This window comes from Artibeus jamaicensis, unplaced genomic scaffold, assembly GCF_021234435.1.
Source record: "Artibeus jamaicensis isolate MK-2021 breed Jamaican fruit bat unplaced genomic scaffold, CSHL_Jam_final contig_465, whole genome shotgun sequence".
NCBI lineage: Eukaryota > Metazoa > Chordata > Mammalia > Chiroptera > Phyllostomidae > Artibeus > Artibeus jamaicensis.
This window is the reverse complement of record NW_026521843.1, coordinates 14,814,059-14,832,237: the sequence shown is the minus strand read 5'-3', so window position 1 is coordinate 14,832,237 and position 18,179 is coordinate 14,814,059. Positions and strand designations below refer to the sequence as shown.

At 50.1% G+C, this 18,179-nt stretch overlaps 3 protein-coding genes and 1 long non-coding RNA gene across 12 annotated transcripts; 2 read left to right on the top strand and 2 right to left on the bottom strand.

Annotated features, from left to right (window-relative positions):
• Positions 1-127: 127 nt before the first annotated feature.
• On the top strand, positions 128-3,637 carry ZNF513 (zinc finger protein 513). Its single transcript, XM_037146658.2, has 4 exons — positions 128-385; positions 640-795; positions 1,755-2,342; positions 2,437-3,637. The coding sequence occupies exons 1-4, from the start codon at positions 331-333 to the stop codon at positions 3,261-3,263; spliced, it is 1,626 nt and encodes a 541-aa protein (XP_037002553.2). The 5' UTR covers positions 128-330; the 3' UTR covers positions 3,264-3,637.
• A 75-nt stretch (positions 3,638-3,712) lies between these two features.
• On the bottom strand, positions 3,713-9,163 carry SNX17 (sorting nexin 17). Of its 4 annotated transcripts, none has more exons than XM_037146660.2 (15): positions 8,961-9,163; positions 8,469-8,543; positions 7,392-7,509; positions 6,814-6,878; positions 6,467-6,577; positions 6,272-6,362; positions 6,089-6,176; positions 5,793-5,862; positions 5,437-5,529; positions 5,141-5,344; positions 4,873-4,998; positions 4,634-4,711; positions 4,419-4,493; positions 4,298-4,339; positions 3,713-4,206 (listed from the first exon to the last, which is right to left on the bottom strand). In XM_037146660.2, the coding sequence occupies exons 1-15, from the start codon at positions 9,021-9,023 to the stop codon at positions 4,093-4,095; spliced, it is 1,413 nt and encodes a 470-aa protein (XP_037002555.2). In that variant the 5' UTR covers positions 9,024-9,163; the 3' UTR covers positions 3,713-4,092. The 4 variants fall into 4 exon arrangements, with proteins under 4 accessions (XP_037002555.2, XP_037002556.2, XP_037002557.2 ...); XM_037146661.2 differs by having other exon boundaries at positions 8,505-8,543; XM_037146662.2 differs by lacking the exon at positions 8,469-8,543.
• A 73-nt stretch (positions 9,164-9,236) lies between these two features.
• Positions 9,237-13,917, top strand: EIF2B4 (eukaryotic translation initiation factor 2B subunit delta). 6 transcript variants are annotated; one of them, XM_037146655.2, is made up of 13 exons: positions 9,237-9,452; positions 9,796-9,839; positions 10,159-10,294; positions 10,508-10,711; positions 10,995-11,077; positions 11,278-11,369; positions 11,580-11,694; positions 11,911-11,987; positions 12,163-12,265; positions 12,519-12,646; positions 12,775-12,952; positions 13,382-13,562; positions 13,679-13,917. In XM_037146655.2, the coding sequence occupies exons 1-13, from the start codon at positions 9,422-9,424 to the stop codon at positions 13,876-13,878; spliced, it is 1,572 nt and encodes a 523-aa protein (XP_037002550.2). In that variant the 5' UTR covers positions 9,237-9,421; the 3' UTR covers positions 13,879-13,917. The 6 variants fall into 6 exon arrangements, with proteins under 6 accessions (XP_037002550.2, XP_037002548.2, XP_037002552.2 ...); XM_037146653.2 differs by having other exon boundaries at positions 10,505-10,711; XM_037146657.2 differs by lacking the exon at positions 10,159-10,294 and having other exon boundaries at positions 9,414-9,452; positions 10,505-10,711.
• Positions 13,918-17,563: 3,646 nt separating this feature from the next.
• Positions 17,564-18,140, bottom strand: LOC128627687 (uncharacterized). Its single transcript, XR_008391967.1, has 2 exons — positions 18,050-18,140; positions 17,564-17,967 (listed from the first exon to the last, which is right to left on the bottom strand). It is a non-coding gene; the product is annotated as an uncharacterized LOC128627687 (long non-coding RNA).
• Between the last annotated feature and the right edge of the window lie 39 nt (positions 18,141-18,179).

Below are 18,179 nucleotides of genomic sequence, written 5' to 3'. Positions count from 1 at the left end.
TCCTGGTCATTCCGTGAGAGCCTTGTTGCCTCTGCTCTCCGTGGACTACGCCTCCCGTGAGGCTCTGCAGCAGCGGAAGCGGAAGCGAGCGCGGAGGTACCAGCTGGTCTCCGTAGGGGGGGTAGGGGGCTCCATGAATGGACGCGGCGTCTGCGGCGGGAGCGGCCTGAGCTGGGCGCCGGGGCCAGGGCGGGGGGCTGCCCGGGGCCCGCGCTGCTGTATGGGCGCGGCCCGTGGGCCCTGAGAGGAAGGGCGGACGGTGCACCAAACTGGGAGGGGCGGGGCCGGGCGGCCACAAGCCAGAGGAGCGGCGGGCTGGAGCCGGTCACGATGCCCCGAAGGAAGCAAAGCCACCCGCAGCCGGTGAAATGCGAGGGGGTCAAAGGTCAGGGGTCAGGGCACGCGATGGGGGGAGGAGCGGGCATGGGGTCAGTGGAGTAGTTTCAGGTGGGGGGGGTGGAAGGGGACTCCTGAGGGATGCGGTAGGCGCTCTGCACTCGTAGCTTTTCACAGAGGTACTAAAGGAACCCGAGAGGGTCCACAGAGCTGGGCAGTACAGTCCAGGAGGTTAGGGCCCCCGGGTGTGAATGATGGGAATGGATCCTGAGGGAAAATCTACAAGTCCCCTCCCCTCTTCAGTGGATACAGAAGACTCCCTCGATGAAGGACCTGGGGCCCTAGTATTGGAGAGTGATTTGCTACTAGGCCAGGATCTGGAGTTTGAGGAGGAAGAGGAAGAGGAGGAAGGTGACGGCAACAGCGACCAGCTCATGGGCTTTGAGAGAGACTCTGAAGGTGGGTTTTGGGGACTTGGGTCAAGGACTGGTGATCGCCTTCAGGAGGCGGGGTCGGGTTTGATGCCAGTGAGCACAACACGGTTTCCTGTCACAAGCTAGAGCTGGTTTAGGTTAGATTTGAGCTACATTTCTTCACTTTCTTAACTGTCCACTCAGCTTCACCCCTTTGTTGAGGTGAAGTTCTGACCCAAAGGTGGTGTGAATGGGACAGTGGACAAGTCACTGGCTAAAAAAAAAGTAAACGTCCTTTTTATAACCTTGTTCCACTCCACAGGCCATTCCTTATGTGAGTTTACTTCAGAGAGGTTCAGGGAAGCAACTTCTCATTCAAACTAGTGCTCATCTCTCCTGTCCCTTTCACCTGCAGCGGAAGCTGCTCTCGCATGGAGGTTTTAGTCTCTGCCCTCAGGTACCCTTCCACTCTTGCCTGTGACCTTAGCATCACCCCAACCCTAACTTGCTAAAGGATGTTTTAGTCAGTGAAGGAACCCATATAAAACAATCCATCCTTTAGGCTTAGAAGGGGTATTACATGCATTACTTTGCTTATACTTCTCTCCAAATTTTGCCTCACTTTTGAGCATTTTTATTTTATAATTAGGTCCATACAAAAAGGGACATTCCTAATATAGAGCTTACAAAAAAGTCTCAGGCTTTCTGCCTGGTGTATTTTTACTCTCTTAATTCTAAGAATTGGTTAATGACATTATTGATTCATTTCAGTCTGTGGTCCACTGTGAGCCCTTGATCTTCTTCCTTTAAGTAGAACTAGGCACAGCCCTGTCTTTACTAGGTTAGTCCAGGCTCAGCAGTAGACAATTTATAATTAACTTTTGGGATCATCGAAGTTAAGAAAAGCACAGGGCCAAGCAAACAGGAAGACCACAAGTGAGAAAGGGCATTTTGGAGGCTGGTCCTGCCCAACACTGATATCTCTTTTCATGTCTGCCTCACCAGGAGACTCTCTGGCACCCAGGCCTGGGCTTCCCTACGGGCTGAGCGACGACGAGTCTGGGGGTGGCCGGGCACTAAGTGCCGAGAGTGAAGTTGAGGAGCCAGCCAGGGGTCCGGGGGAGGCCAGGGGTGAAAGGCCAGGCCCAGCCTGCCAGCTGTGTGGGGGGCTGACAGGTGAGGGGCCATGTTGTGGGTCAGGAGGGCCGGGTGGGGGGGGCCTGCTGCCCCCACGGCTACTATACTCATGCCGCCTCTGCGCCTTCGTGTCCCACTACTCGAGCCACCTGAAGCGGCACATGCAGACACACAGCGGGGAGAAGCCGTTCCGCTGTGGCCGCTGCCCCTACGCCTCAGCCCAGCTCGTCAACCTGACACGACATACCCGCACCCATACTGGCGAGAAGCCCTACCGCTGTCCCCACTGCCCCTTTGCCTGCAGCAGCCTGGGCAACCTGAGGCGGCATCAACGCACCCATGCAGGGCCCCCCACTCCTCCCTGCCCGACCTGTGGTTTCCGCTGCTGTGCTCCTCGTCCAACCAGGCCTCCCAGTCCCACAGAGCAGGAGGGGACAGTGCCCCGGCGACCTGAAGGTAAGATGCTGGGGACCAAAGAACCTGGCCCACAGGCAGGTGGCCCTAGGGGTGGGTGGATACTTGGATTCACCAGGTCTCATTGTCCCCACAGATGCTCTGCTGCTTCCAGATTTGAGCCTCCACGTGCCGCCAGGTGGTGCCAGTTTCCTGCCGGACTGTGGGCAGCTGCGGGGTGAAGGGGAGAGCCTATGTGGGACTGGATCAGAACCACTGCCAGAGCTGCTGTTCCCTTGGACCTGCCAAAACTGTGGACAAGAGCTGGAGGAGGGGGAGGGTAGTAGGCTGGGAGCAGCCATGTGTGGGCGTTGCATGCAGGGAGATGCTGGAGGAGGTGCTAGTGGGGGCCCCCAGGGACCCAGTGACAAAGGCTTTGCCTGTAGTCTCTGCCCCTTTGCCACTCATTATCCCAACCACCTGGCCCGGCACATGAAGACACACAGTGGTGAGAAGCCCTTTCGCTGTGCCCGCTGTCCCTATGCCTCTGCTCACCTGGATAACCTGAAACGGCACCAGCGTGTTCATACAGGAGAGAAGCCCTACAAGTGTCCCCTCTGTCCCTATGCCTGCGGCAACCTGGCCAACCTCAAGCGTCACGGTCGCATTCACTCTGGGGACAAACCTTTTCGGTGTAGCCTTTGCAACTACAGCTGCAACCAGAGCATGAACCTCAAACGCCACATGCTGCGGCACACAGGCGAGAAGCCCTTCCGCTGTGCCACCTGCGCCTATACCACAGGCCACTGGGACAACTACAAACGCCACCAGAAAGTGCACGGGCATGGTGGCACAGGAGGGCCTGGCCTCTCTGCCTCTGAGGGCTGGGCACCACCTCACAGCCCCACTTCTGTTTTGAGCTCTCGGGGTCCAACGGCCCTGGGCACCCCTGGTAGTCGGGCTGTACATACAGACTCACCATGAACTAGGCTCTTCATCCCCAGGGCCATATGGATTAGCCCTGACCTTCCTGTATGTTTTATAGATGGACCATAAGTCACCTTCCCCCGCTGGCCAGGGGCTCCACACAGACTAACCTGGGCACTATATGGACCAGCCCAAACTCCATAACTGGGGGGCCCATATAGACCTGGGGTGGGCGGGGGGCCTTCCCTTGACTGGTGCATTTCATGAGCTCAGCAAGAATGGCCCTGCATTCACCTCCACTGCTCCCAGGAGCTGTGGAAAAACTGGCTGGGGGACTGCCCAGCCTCCCACCTGTTTAACTTATTTCAGCGCTTTATATAATAAAGGAAACACTAACAAAGCCATGCCTATGCTGAATTGACAGTGGCAAGCACAGCTCAGCCTCACCCTTATCACAGCAGTCCATGCAGTGATGGGGGGAGCAGGGGCAGAGAGGGAGCCAGAGGTAGGCAGCAATCAGGCTGAGTTTAATGATGGGAAGCTGGGCCAGACCATACATAGACCTCTGCCCATCCCCTTGGCCCGTGGCCCTGAGGAGCCAGAAGCAGCTGGGGAAGCTGTGTTTCCTCCTCAAGACAAACAGCCATGGTCCTGTGGACTTTGTGCAAAATACTAATGCTAATTTGGCATTGAGGGCCAACTCTGAAAAGGGGATAATCCTTTATGCAGCCAGCCCAAGGGGGAAGGGAAGGTAGGTTAGGAGGCCCCTGGCCAAGAGGAGAAAAGGGGAGGGTAGGATGGAAAAGGACCCCCAGCTTGGGGTATACAGGCACAGGGCAAAGTTTTTTTCCTCTGGGGTAGAGGGCAGACATCCTAGCACTGGAGATCACAGATCCTCATCTCCAATGCCCTCGAAGGCGAAATTGCCATGGACATCACTGGCACTGGCATCTGTGCTGGGACTGCCAATCCCCCGCAAGCTCACGGCACTCAGCTTGCTCTGTAACAAAGGCAGGGTGCAGTCAGAGGGCTTGAGCCTCCCTGTGATCCCCTACAAACACCCACCGCACCAACCCTCATGGGAAACTCACTGAGAGTTTGACCATGGATTCCCGGCTGGCATCCGGGGACTCCTGAGGAAGAGGAGGCAGAGGTATCAGAGACTTCACTGGGGACACTGAGGCAAGGGGCCAGGGTACTTGATACACTTACAAGTAGCGGTGGAGATTTCACTGCTTGCTGGCTGTCTGAGCGTCTCAGGGTGCCCCCCACCCGCCTGCGCAGCATCTGGGAATGGAGACACAAGGCACTGATGAGCACAGGATCACTCCCTTTGGAATATCCATCACTTCCCCTCCCTCACACCTGGGAAAAAAGGCAAGAGCAAGCACAACCATTCCGTTGTCTGGTCCACACCTGTGGCTTACCTTCCTGATACTGCCTCCAGATTTCTTCACCATCAGTTCATCTACCATGGACTGCAAACAGATGCTCATCATGATAGCCTAAGGGTAACAGAAGAGCTCAGCCTGACTAGAGTTGTCATCCTGAGCCCAGCACCCCTAAGACAAGGGCTTCCACTCACATGGAGTCCTGGAAGCCCTAGACTTGGGTATCTAAGAGAGGCGGTGCAATGGGGTCCAGAGGCCTGAGGGTGGGCTCACACCTGGGGGCTGGTGATGGTGACCCATTGGAGCCGGTCCTTGCTCATGAGGTATTCAAAAGCCAGTTCCAGGCGCACCTCGCCCCGGCCCCGGCCAGGGCTGCTTGTGCCTCCATTAGGCAATGGCACCTGGGAGAGGAAGGGAGATTAGGCAGAGTCCATTCTCACCAATCTGCCATGCTCCCTGACCCGCTGCAGCCCAGCCTATTCCTGAAGCTCAAGGCTTGCTGAGCCCCCATCCTGAAGGCCTCTCCCTCCCAGTACAACTCACAGAGGAGGTGACCCGCCAGCACCGCATGCGGGTAACCCGGAAGGAGCCTTCGCGGAGTTGCTGGCCAGGCAGGCGGAGCTGGAGGCTGAGCTCACTGTTGCCTGCGCTCACCACTACTGGACAGTCCTTCTCTGGGAAGTCAGCCACACAGGCATCGAAGCGCAAGTAGCCATAGTGCCGCAGTGTCTGGGCCAGCCGCAGGAACTGAAACCCAGTCAGCACATGGGGCGGGTCAGGAGGGGAAGCACGGCAGCTCAGGGAAAGCAGCCCCTTGGAGACAGACAGGCAGTGCCTACCTCCTTCTTGGAGACCTTCTCTTGCAGAGATTTGAGCTGCCGGTGCTGCTCCTTGGTGACCAGGATCCACCCTCGTTCAATGTCTGATACCGTCTACAGTGGAGACTACTTCCAGTCAGAGGTCCAAGGAAAAGTGCCCAGTTATCTCTACCCATCCTGACTCCCACCCCCATACTTGAACGACCTCTTTGCAGTGTTGGGCAAAGTGTTGGTCTTTGTAGATGTTGGGCCAGATACCCTGTATCTATTCTAGGAACTTCCCCATGAAAAACGAAAAAAAGACATGAGATTTCTTGGCAGAGTAGGACACTAGAGGCATTTTCAGGGGAAGGGTTCTGAGGCAGTTCCAAGCTCACCTGAGCATAAAGCAGGTTCAGGCCAACCCGGTTCTCCATGACATCGTCATCATAGGCAGAGTCCCAATAACTGTGAGGCCAAGGGGTGGAAAGGGGTAATGGGACTAAGCTAGGGTAAAGCAAGAGGTAGAATGGAAAACGGGCAAAACAGGAACAATCTAGAACTATCAGGAAGGAAGCCTGTGAGGCCTGGTACAAACATCCAGTGCTATCCCCTTATCCAGATTTTTCTGTCTCAACACATGGTCCCATAATTCAATCTAGCATCCTCCCTCTCCTCCAAGCCCAGCCCTGACCTCTTTCTTAGCACAATCTTATACTCTTGACTCCGAAGACTGGTAACAGACACATAAGGCAGCTCGAATTCTTGCAACTTCCGTACAACTATGGGTTAAAATAAAAAGGGAAAATGTTCTGAGGGATGGAGGCACTTTCACTACTGGAAACACAAGGAAACAGTGAAGTACAAAGAAACTCACAAGAAAAGGCTCCGTCCTCTTTTTCTCGAACTAGAAAGAGACTAAAGTATCCGATCAAGTCATCTGGAAGATCCAGTTTTGCAGCCACAGCCTGGGGTTAGAGAAGGAAGTACAGCTCATCACACTAGCTGGTTCCAATCACTCCCCACACCAGGAACCCTAGGGTGCTGGGGTAGTGCAGAACAAGCACCTCACCTCCAGGACATCCTCAGTCTGATCTGAAGTTAGCACATTGACCAGAACTTTCTGTCCATTGCTGAGCAGCACTTCCAAGGAGACCTCTTCTGTGGGCACCTGCTGTGTCTCCTGGGAATGCAAGGCACCACTGTGTTAACTCCTGCCCAATGCTCTATGTCTAGGTCTGTCTGGTGCCTTCTCGGCTGCTTAATTACTGGCTGGGTTTCTGTGATTTCACTGGTACAGCAGGAACCCCATCCCATAAGAAATGGTGCGAGATGACTCCTCTGTAGTCACCTCCTTAAAGTGAGATGGCCATGCAGGAAGGGCCTTCCCTTAAATCTTGGTTCCACCCAAAGCCTCACCTGTTGTGCTCGACGCAGGAAACTATTGAAGGTTTCACTGCTCCCAAGCAAGGGGTCTTGTCGAACTGTGGGGACAAGAGAATGATGTTCCAGTGACTTAAGACTCCTCCCAGTTCTCTTTTTGGTAAGTTTCCAAACTTCATTTCCTCAGCTGTTGGTGGACTGTCACATCCCCAGCCGGCCTCATATCACTCACTGTTCCTCATATCACTCACTGTTTGTATAAATTCTTCACCTACCCCATGCTTGGCTGCCTTCTTGCTGAGTCTACTCTATAGAACTAGGGAAGTAAAACTGTCAATCGAGAGCACATCAGATACAAATTAAGCTCTCTGCACTGATTTAAACTGCTCTAAGACTACTTAGTATTATATTAGTATTTCTCATAAATATTTGTGCCCAAGTTGCTTTGCTAGTATCTAGAGCATCCTTGTCTGCTACTTACTTTTGCTAATTAAATACAGATCAAACAAGAGGCTTCCCAAGTCTAGAATGTAGAACCTTCTACAGAACCAGCTGCCTTATCTCCACTCATAGTCCTCAACACAGCCAGCCTAAAGTTCCCTGCAACTACTCACCAGCTTGCATGTACTTCTCTAACTGTTCTCTCCTCTGTTCTACCTCAGCAGGTGTCAAAGAGAAAAGCTTCTTTGGGGGAAATGCAGGAAGCACATTGGCTCCATACTCCTTCCGAAGCTATTTAGAGAGAAATACACAATCTTTCACATATGCATAGCAAACGAGAATAGGCAATCCATGTTCACAATGTTATCTTGGGCTCATTTCCCTTCCCTTCATCCCTGGACATCAGGGAAACAATTCCCTTGGCAGAGGCAGCCTTCCAATAAAGCCGTTCCTCTGTCCTAGATGTAAGTTCTTTCCTATCTTACCATGTACAAGTCAATCCCTTCACAGTGTGGGGAGGGTTTGTATGGGACCAGGCCTAGGGAGCCCCTTGATTATCTAGCAAGACTGTTCATTCCTCACAGGAAGCAAAGGGCCTTAAAAGGAAAATTTACATGCACAAAGAATTAAGTCATAGTTAAATGTGTTCACTAAACAGAACTTCTGGGACTTTACAGATCAACAAGTCCATTTTTTAGTTGTAGAAACTGAGACCCAAAGAAATGAGGTAACTTGCTTAGGGCTGCACAACTAATTATCAGTAGAATTAGGACTCAGAACTGAGTTAAACACAGAGCTCACAGTCCGGTAAGAACAGAGAAACATTGCATCACAGACACACAAAGATAACTGGAGCAGCTACTCGCACTGAGATGAGGCATAGAACACAGAAAACCGGTTAATGGTTTGCAAGAGCAGGGAAAAGAATTTCAAGTTGCATCTCAGATGATGGAAGGAATGTGCTTTGCCAATGGAAAGGCGGGTGGGAGGGGAGGTCACTTTTTCGTAGGGGGAGGGGGGCGGAAGACAGAGAAGTAGGAAGGAGGATGTGAATATAGGGAGGAACTGTTATGGGGCAGACATTAAGTGTCTCGGGGAGTTCCCCGGAAGTGTCAAACGATAAGATAGTCACAGGTGATTACAGGGGAGCTAAAGCCTACAGGAAAGCAATGAGAGGGTAAATGGAGACACTGATGCCCAGGTCCAGGGAAGGGCTTGAAGCTGCCTCAAGGCAGGGGCACTAATCCCACCTGCTCGTGCAGCCCCAGGAGTTGGCTGTAACGCACCCGACAGTGCAGGACTCCATTCACATGAATGTTATAGGCCTGAGGACACAAAAGCAGGTAAGCATTTTAGGGTAGCGATCCCCTTGAGCACCCTGGTCGTAAGTTGCCTGCCACAGCTCCACTTGAGTAACGCGCCAGACCTTCCAAGGATTTGTCAGTCTGTTTTCCCAGGGCATGTCCCAGGGCAGAAGGACCGGTCCTAGATAAATTGGGGCGCTCGTGTCGCAGTCTCCATTCCCAAAGGCTAAAGGACACCCACCAGAGCAGCTGCGACCCAGCTGGAGGAGGCAACACGGCGGAACAAAGAGCCTACAGAACCTCTGGACGAAGCTGAGACGTGATTTAAAGGCCCAGCAAGGCCGTCGGAAGTCGGCGGCCAGGCCTCGGAGGCCGCTCAGAGAGGACTCTGGCCCGTTATCCCCGCCCATGCCCAGCACGGCTCCAGCCGCTCCTCACCACGTAGGCTGAGCCACCGCTGTCCCCACTGCGGGACTCGGTTTCAGGAATGGAAAAGTGCATGTTCCCTGCGGCAGGGCCTGGCCAGGCACTGGACTGTAAGGGCCGCAGCGGCTCAGCACGCTCGCCTCCGCTGTTCAGCGCGTCCCCGCAGCCTCACGCGCCATTTTGGGGGCGGGGGGTGGGGGGCGGTGGTCTGAGACCGGATGTGGGCAGGGCAGTGGGACGTCCGTTCCCAGGCGCCGCGCCCATGCACGCTGGGAACTGTAGTCTAAAGGGCAAAGAGAGGTGGCCGGAACTGGAAGACGACTGAAGATGGCCCTCATCGCCTCCCGTAGGCCCGTGGTGCGCCAGTGCACCTCGGAGGTTGTAGTCAGTTTGGGGTGAAGCAACGCAGGTGTGGGCCCGGGAGACGCTGGAGACCTTGTGACCACGGGGGGCAGAGCCCAGAACTGAGGGTGATGGCTGCCGTGGCTGTTGCTGTTCGCGAGGGTGAGTGAAGGGCCGGGGCGTGCAAATAGATACGGGAGCTGAGGGGCTCCGGGCGGCTTTTGCCGGGCCCCGAGGTCCTCTGGCGCCACGCCGGACGCTGATCTGCCCGGCCTCTGACCCGCTGGTTCCCGTGAGAAGGATGGGTGCCCCTCCTTTTTCCCCTCCCCCGCCTACCCTTTGATCCTGCCAGGCACTGCGTCCCCACGCGAATCTTCGGCTGCCTCCTGCCTGCCCGTGGGAGCCGTAGACATGCCGACCCATCAGCCAGCTGCACCCTGTACGAGTCCCCTCCAACCCTCCCAGAGCCTCTCTGGGTCACTTTGTGCCCTGTTTTCTGATGCAGACTCGGGATCTGGAATGAAGGCAGAGCTTTCTCCTCGGCCTGGGGTAAGTGAGGGTGCCGTCCCATGCTGCCTGTCAAGAGTTATATAGGAGGCTGTATCAGCTTCATTTTGCTCCAACTTTCATCTCTGTTTCACTTTATTTCTCAGTAAAGCCAGGAAATTTTAGAGCTCCTATCTCTAAGATGCCCTAACAGTGTGTGAGTCGGACCCTGGGATAGAAGCCTCCATCCCTTCCTGGGATAGAGCCTCCATAGGAAGGTTTAGGCACTTTGTCTTCTGGTAATCTTGTCAGCGTCCAATGGTGTTTATTTATCTTTGGGAATGTTGGGGATGAAGAGCAGTATTCTCGCTCTGTGTCTTAGGCAGGAGGGAGGGAGATGACCCAGGAAGAGAAGCTGCAGCTGCGGAAGGAAAAGAAACAGCAGAAGAAGAAACGGAAGGAGGAAAAGGGGGCAGAACCAGAAACTGGGTCTGTTGTGGCTGCAGCCCAATGTCAAGGTGCGGGAGTTGTTTGGTGTTTTTTAAGGACTGGGGTGTGGAGTTGGTAGAGGAATGTGTGGCAGAGAAGAAAGGGAGACAGAACAGAGTTGGTTTGAGCAAGTGAAGTTTGAAGAAGTTATTTAGATAGCTTTGGAGAGGGACTTTGTTGGTTATAAAGCATAGCTATTACCTGCTTGGGGTTTGGGCATCTCTTTCTTCTACCTTTAGTAGGCCCAACCAAAGAATTGCCAGGACCTGGCAGTCAGTTGCACACTGCTGGGGAGAAAGTCCCAGCTGGTCGGAGTAAAGCTGAACTTCGTGCTGAACGAAGAGCCAAGCAGGAGGCTGAGCGGGCCCTGAAACAGGCAAGAAAAGGCGAACAAGGAGGACCGCTTCCTCAGTCCTGCCCCAGCACGGGCAGAGAAACCCCCTCAGGTATCCGCCTCTCACTTCAAGACCTCTGTTTGATTCTAATTCTTGTGTTAGCTCAGGCTTCCCCGCAGTAAAACAGTTCTCGTCTCCCATTCTTTGTCTTGGTTCCCTGATTTCAGAATTCTCCCTGCAACCTCATCCTACCCCTATTTCGTCTTCTACTCTTCCCCTCCCCTTTCCCCCTCCCCCATCCAGTTTTTCTTGATGTCTCTTATGCCATAAAAGCAAATTTCTTTTATGGCAGTATCACTTACAGAGTCTTGAAAACATGACCATTGTTTTTTAGGGGTGAGACATATCCCCGAGCACACTCAGGTTGATGACCCCACACTTCTTAGAAGGCTTGTTAAAAAACCAGAGCGACAGCAGGTAAGAAGTGAGTTTGGTATATGGCCAGAAAGAGCCCAGGGAGATGAGATAGAGGGTGGAAAGGTGTGTGGGGCAAAAATGAGGCCCTGGAGGAAGAGAGGTATTTGGGTCAAAGTATTTTCACGATTTACTTTCTTTCCAGCTTCATCTCATAAGTTTTAAACTCTGGGCCATTGGTTCTGTTCCCTTATTTTGTCAAGGTTCCTACACGAAAAGATTATGGATCCAAAGTCAGTCTCTTCTCCCACCTACCACAGTATAGCAGACAAAACTCTCTGACCCAGTGCATGAGGTAGGATCTTCTGTCATAACTTTTAAGTCTGAGGAATTTTAGAAATTATGCGTTGAAAGTGACTAGAATTTTTCAGGGAGAAGCTTGAATACAAGGCAGGTCTAGTGGAAATGGGGTTGTTTGTGCTAGGAAGTTCCCTTTCATTAGGGGCAGGTGGGCAGTAAGTGCTCCAGCTCCCTTGCAAAGTGTATGACACCACCATCCCATCAGCATTCCGTCCTCTGTGATCCACCCAGCCATGGTGCGACTCGGCCTACAGTACTCCCAGGGCCTGGTCAGTGGCTCCAATGCCCGGTGTATCGCCCTGCTCCGTGCCTTGCAGCAGGTATGCCCAGTCCTGTTCCCTGTTATGACCCAGCCCCCCTTCCCCAGCACTACCCCAGCTACTCTCACCCAGATTTATCTTGGGGAAATAGTACGTGACTCCTCACTGAGAAAAATTCTGGGGATACCTTCACTGACCTCAGCGAAGCTCACCCTATCCGGATTTCAGAGACCTTTCTCAGGGGGCATTTAGTTGATCAACTTGTGTGTACTACAGGTGATTCAGGATTACACAACACCACCCAATGAAGAACTCTCAAGGGACCTAATCAATAAACTCAAGCCCTATTTCAGGTAAGGATGACCACTACAAGCCCACTCCCTGTTCACCTAGTCCTTTTCTTGTACCCTTTCTGTTGCTATTCTACCTCATTTTCATCTGTTTTCTGTACTCTTCTAAAGATTTTTTTTTATGTGAAAGCTTTGTAAATTGTGAAGAGTTGCAAAGGTAAGGTGGTGTTTTTTTCAGCTTCCTGAATCAGTGTCGCCCCCTGTCGGCAAGCATGCACAATGCCATCAAGTTCCTTAACAAGGAGATCACTGGTGTGAGCAGCTCCAAGCGGGAAGAGGAGGTGATGAGAATGAGGAATAAGCAAAGGCATGCACCTGGGGGTAGAGCTGAGAAACATCTTCAGGACTCCTGTGGGACCGCGTGGCCATTCTGCCCTGGTCAAGGGTTGAGAAAGTGGTTGGGATGTCTGATTTGTGCCACCTTTGGTACCCTGTTCCTCCAGCCCATTATTATACACATATTTAAGCACCTGGCATGATCATTAGGAAGAAATGTGTCCATTTCTTGTTCTCTAAGCATCTTATTCCATTTAGGCCAAAGCAGAACTTCGAGCATCCATTGACCACTATGTGAAAGAGAAGATTGTGCTTGCAGCTCGGGCAATTTCACGCTTTGCTTATCAGAAGATCAGCAATGGAGATGTGATCCTGGTATATGGATGGTATGGTTTAGATGCTATGACTGAGAAAACTGAGGGGGTGAAATGACCTGAAGAAGGAACTACCCTTTTTGCCTTTTAGGAATGGGCTGACCATTCCTCCTCTGAATCCTCCTCTCCATTTATTCCAGCTCATCTCTGGTATCACGAATTCTTCAGGAGGCTTGGGCTGAGGGCCGACAATTTCGCGTCGTAGTGGTGGACAGCCGGCCGTGGCTGGAGGGAAAGCACATGCTCCGCTGTCTGGTCCGTGCTGGGGTCCCTGCCTCCTACCTGCTGATTCCTGCAGCCTCCTATGTGCTCCCAGAGGTGGGGACAGAGAAAAGGGACTCCAAAGTTGGAGAAAAAGGGTTTAGTAGTACAGACATCTTCCAAGGGTTACAATCCCATCTTCCAAGGGTTACAGTCATTTAGAAATACTAGAATTGTATAGCCTTGTTTATAGTCAATGTAAAAAACACCTACAGCATGTTGTAATAGTTCAGTTACTAAAGGATGTTATACTAAACTAGCAACACAAGAGAAAATAGGACAAAAGTAACACTAGAGTTTTGTTTTCCTAAACTCTAGCCCTGGGAGGTGCTTTGGGTCAGTCATTGGTCAGGTGTTTTCCAAGAAGAGCCATCATTAAAATTTGTTAGTTACTGTTTTAATATTGCTGTCCTGGGCAGGAGTGGGGAACCTTATTCTGCATTGATCACAGATGACATTTGCCCCCATCTCTCTTTCCCAAAATAGGTTTCTAAGGTGCTGTTGGGAGCTCATGCACTCCTGGCCAATGGATCTGTTATGTCACGGGTAGGGACAGCACAGCTGGCCCTGGTGGCACGAGCCCATAATGTGCCAGTACTGGTCTGCTGTGAAACATACAAGTTCTGTGAGCGTGTGCAGACTGATGCCTTTGTCTCTAATGAGCTAGGTAAGGAGGCCCAGGAGGGCAGAAGAGAAGGTTCTAGGGATGGAGATTTGGGAGAGGGGAGGTTGAACTACAATTTGTTTCCTAAAGGACATAAATGGGTACACCTGCCATTGCAGATGACCCTGACGATCTGCTGTGTAAACGAGGAGAACATGTGGCCCTGGCCAACTGGCAAAACCACCTGTCCCTACGGTTGTTGAATCTGGTCTATGATGTCACTCCTCCAGAGCTTGTAGATCTGGTGATCACAGAGCTTGGGATGATCCCCTGCAGTTCCGTGCCTGTTGTCCTACGAGTCAAGAGTAGTGACCAGTAAGTGGGGAACACAAGGTCAATAAAGGACTTACTCCCTGTACTCAGCAACTCTGCTGCCTTTGTTTCTCTTAGCGTCGCTACCACTTAGGAGTTCAAACTCTCTTAGTACCTGCTACCAACCTCAGACCTTTATGGAGACCTTCTCAGGTGACTAGCTCCATGTTGGTGCTTTAGGGTCAAAGTGAAGGTCAGTGTGGAGACCAAAAACTACCCAAAGTCATCAACCTTTTATCGAGCATCTAATTGCCAGGCACTGAGCTTAGCTATGAGGAGGAATATGAGAACAAGAGTCCTAGCTTTAGTATTATGAGCTAGTATTATTTACATTAAACTAAGTTTTTAATATTAATTAACATATTAATAAATATTTGGTATCCTTCATATTGGGTACTTATTGTGTCAGAAATGGTTCTGATTCCTTCCTTATTCATTTATATTTAATCTAACTCTGTGAAGTGAGATTTCAGAGATGAGGAAACTGAGGCACTGAGAAGTTACTTGCCCCAGATAACACAGTAACTAAACCAGCATGTGATCTCAGGTATTCTGGATCCAGAGACTGTGCCTTTTAACTTTTATGCTCTCTGCCATTAAGGAACATTCATTCATCATGGTAGATGAAGACAGGATCTATAGTATGGGATGAATTCTACCAGTAGTACAGAGTTCCTTGGAAGCAACCATGGATGGTGCCAGGAGATCTAGTTAGGCTGGAGAAGACTTCACAGGTAACATCTGACCTAGTCCTTGCAGAATTAGAAGTTTCTTGGTTGGAAAAGAATGGGAAAGAAGAAATAGTTTGGACACAAAGACAGAATAGACGTTAATATGAGTGGCTAACTCCTGAGTGTCGAGTAGTGTGATGAGGCTAGAACTGAGGCCTCTGTGGAGACTGTGTGACAAAGGGAAAGGTGGGGTTGGATTGGGGCCACATAGAGTCTGACCATTGTGGTTAGCTTTAAACACATCGGTTTTGTGTTTGTATGTGTTTTATAGAAAAATTTCAAGCAGCACAAAAGTAGAGTGATCTATACAAAGAATCCTCATCATCAGAAGCAATAATTGTCCAGATTTGCTACACCTTTCCTTTTTCCCTTACTGAAGTTATTTAGAACAAATCCCAGACATCATTTTACTCCCACAAACTAGTGTCTCTAAAAAATAGTTTACCATATTATACATTTATTAAATTCTGTTATCCAATCTATAATCAAATTTCCTTGTCTCAAAATGAATTACAAAAATTTAAAAAATACTTTATTTATGTTAGAGAGGGTAGGAGAAGGGAGAGAAAAAGAAATATCAGTGTGTGAAGGATACATTGATAGGCTGCTTCTCACAAGGCCCCAGCTGGGGACCTGGCTGCAGCCCAGGCATGTGCCCTGACAGGGAATGGAACCAGTGACCCTTTGGTTCACAGGCCATTCAGTCCACTAAGCCACACCAACCAGGCCTCAAAATGGCTTTTTAAAGTTGGTTTGTATGAATCAGGGCCCAAACAAATCCACACATATTTGGCTACTGTCTTCAATTTCTTGTAATCAGAAGCAGTTTTCCCCAACCCTCTTACTTTGTCACGAGATTGACTTGTTCCAGAAACCAGGTTGACTGTTTCATACTGCCTCACGTCAGGAGGCAAATAATGGTTGCTTATTCCCTTTTTAAGGAGGAGTGGGTCCAGGCATTTTGAAGTTTCCCAACAAAGTTTCATACATTGATGCTTGTTGCCTGATTTATGTTATCAAGGGATGCAAAATGGTGATTTGGTCCTCCTAATTCTATCATTTTTCCCACATTACTAGCGATAATCTTCTATAAAGAACTCCCTCTAGTCAGCTTTTTTCTTTTTGTCGTCAGCTATTCCGAATTACAGTTCCTACTGGGAAGGCAAGATAAATGCTTCTTATCTCTTGCCAGTTTTCAGGAATTGATCACTAGTTACTTGCAGTTTTGTACAATGACTAGTTGACTATTTTTGGCTCTTTTTTATTTTTGAGGCATTTATGTTTTTAAAAATATTTTATTTATTTATTTTTAGAGAGGGGAAGGGAGGGAGAAAGAGAGAAACATCAGTGTGTGGTTGCCTCTCATATGGCCCCCACTGGGGACCTGGCCCGCAACCCAGGCATGTGCCCTGACTAGGAATCGAACCTCTTTTTTTTTTTTTTACATTGAGAATACCACCCAAGCATCAAAATTACACAGAGGTTCAATGGGGTCAGCTCTGTGGGGTTTTTTGGTAAAGATTTTATGTATTTATTTTTACAGAGAAGGGATGGGATAGAAAAAGAGAGGGAAAGAAACATCAGTGTGTGGTTGCCTCTTGGATGCCCCATGCTGAGGACCTGGCCTACAACCCAGGCATGTGCCCTGACTGGGAATTGAACCAGTGATCCTTTGGCTCACACAGTCCAGTGCTCAATCCAGTGAGCCACACCAGCTAGGGCCAGCACTGTGCTTTAGAAAGGTCAACTGGTTGAAATTATAAGCTGAGAAACAGATCAGTTAATAGACTGCCTATCAACCAAAATGACAAGTGCACCTAAATTTTGGTTCAGTAATTCTAGGAATTTATGCCATCCATAGTCACACATTTGAAGTAACAGATACAAGGTGATTGGTGGCAGTGTTGTTTATAATTGCAAAAGACTGAAAATCACCTAAACACCCATTAATATTTTTAAAGATTAAAAAGGGACTAATTAAGCATTCATATAATTAAATACTAAGCAGTCATCTAATTATTAAGCAGTCATACCAAAGAATGGGGTTTTTATGTACAAATTATTTTATGGAATAATCTCTAAGGTACACTCCGTTAAAAGAAGCATTCTTTTAACGAAGTGTGTGTAGTTACTGTTTTAATTGAACAGGGAAAGATATATGTATTTGCACATGTGTATAAATACACGAAATATCTTGGACCTGTAACAAAAAGCCATCTGTGTGGATGTGCTCTGGGAGGCCGGATACTATACCACAGGTGGCAAACACAGGCCTGCAGGCCACATCCAGCCTTCCACCTTGTTTCAGCCTTCCCAGTACCTGGTTTGTACCCAGCAGCAGCGCTGAACTCCTTGCCCCTAGCTAAGCAGCTACATTTATACAGTCCCAAAATTACATTCGGCCCTTTGAAGGCAACTGCAAAGCTGGTGTAGCCCTGGATGAAAATAAGTTTGACACCCCTGCTTTATATCCTTTGTATCTTTAATTTGAGCCTCACGATTATTACAATAAATACAATTAATATAAAAAGGTTTGGCAACTGTTCAAAGTCTAACCTGAGGCAACGGAAATGGAGAGGAGACATATCTGTGCACTACAGAAGCATTTAAGATCTAATGTATTGGGGAACCAAGCCTCAGAAGCACCAACTTTGAGCACAAAAGAGTTGGTCCTAAGCCACAGAGCAGCCTTAGCTTGTCTTTAGGACACTAAGTTGGGGCGGGAGCAGGGGGCGGGGAGAGGGATGGGAGACCCTTATTCTCCATAAAATAAAATAAAAATTAAAATCCCAATAAAAATCTTAGCTAGCTCCTCCAATGTTTTTAAAACGTTTTGTGTAAGCAAAGGAGTTTAATAGGTGAAGTTATTTGGGAAGAGAAAGGTTTTGCTCCACCCTTTCTACGTGTTTGTACAGCCTGAAATCTATTCTTTTGTGGACACACATGAAACAGAGCTTTCAGTGCTTCAGAAAACGGTAGAATTTATTACATTCTTTTTCACACGCATCCCACCTCCCAGCGAGGGAGTGCGACAAAACCCAAGGTCCAAGCCGGAGTCTCACTCGAGTATAGTGTCCCCACGTCAGGTTTTTCTATTCCTGCTCCATCCCTTTCCTGTTCTTTTCCCAAGCCCCCTTTCATGGCGCTAGTGTCTCACGTCCATCCTCCACTTCACTAGTGGTTGGATCTGCGGGAGGGTAGGGGGTGGGGTTGAATGCCCCGCGGCGGAAGCCGGAGTCATCTCCAGGCGGCCCGTCGCGTGGATTCCTTTGTCTCTCAGCCTCTGTCTCCAGTTCGAACGGCGCCAGGCTTGCAGGTAAAGACTCACATCCGGACTAGCCCAGTCCGCCACGAGCCCCGAAATCCTGAAGGAAATTCAGGATTCAGCGTTCCGGAAAAACAGCACGCTAAAGTATTGCGTAGAGACCGCGCACGCGTCAATCTTACCTTCTGGACACTGCAATTCCCATAAGGCCGTGCAGCGTCCTCTGCGCCGCGAAAGGCCAGGAGCATCGCGGGCTTCGAAAGGGTACGGAACTCTCGCCGCACTGCATTATGGAATACCTAGTGAAATAGA

Coding starts and splice junctions, on each gene's coding strand:
- SNX17 (XM_037146660.2), bottom strand. CDS start 9,023: ATGCACTTTTCCATTCCTGAAACCGAGTCCCGCAGTGGGGACAGCGGT. Junction 6,363..6,466: donor AGACTGAGGATGTCCTGGAG/GTGAGGTGCTTG, acceptor CTCTAACCCCAG/GCTGTGGCTGCAAAACTGGA. Junction 5,530..5,792: donor TGAACCTGCTTTATGCTCAG/GTGAGCTTGGAA, acceptor TCTCCACTGTAG/ACGGTATCAGACATTGAACG.
- ZNF513 (XM_037146658.2), top strand. CDS start 331: ATGCCCCGAAGGAAGCAAAGCCACCCGCAGCCGGTGAAATGCGAGGGG. Junction 386..639: donor GAAATGCGAGGGGGTCAAAG/GTCAGGGGTCAG, acceptor TCCCCTCTTCAG/TGGATACAGAAGACTCCCTC. Junction 796..1,754: donor CTTTGAGAGAGACTCTGAAG/GTGGGTTTTGGG, acceptor CTGCCTCACCAG/GAGACTCTCTGGCACCCAGG.
- EIF2B4 (XM_037146651.2), top strand. CDS start 9,702: ATGCCGACCCATCAGCCAGCTGCACCCTGTACGAGTCCCCTCCAACCC. Junction 9,840..10,158: donor AGCTTTCTCCTCGGCCTGGG/GTAAGTGAGGGT, acceptor TCTGTGTCTTAG/GCAGGAGGGAGGGAGATGAC. Junction 11,695..11,910: donor TGCTCCGTGCCTTGCAGCAG/GTATGCCCAGTC, acceptor TGTGTACTACAG/GTGATTCAGGATTACACAAC.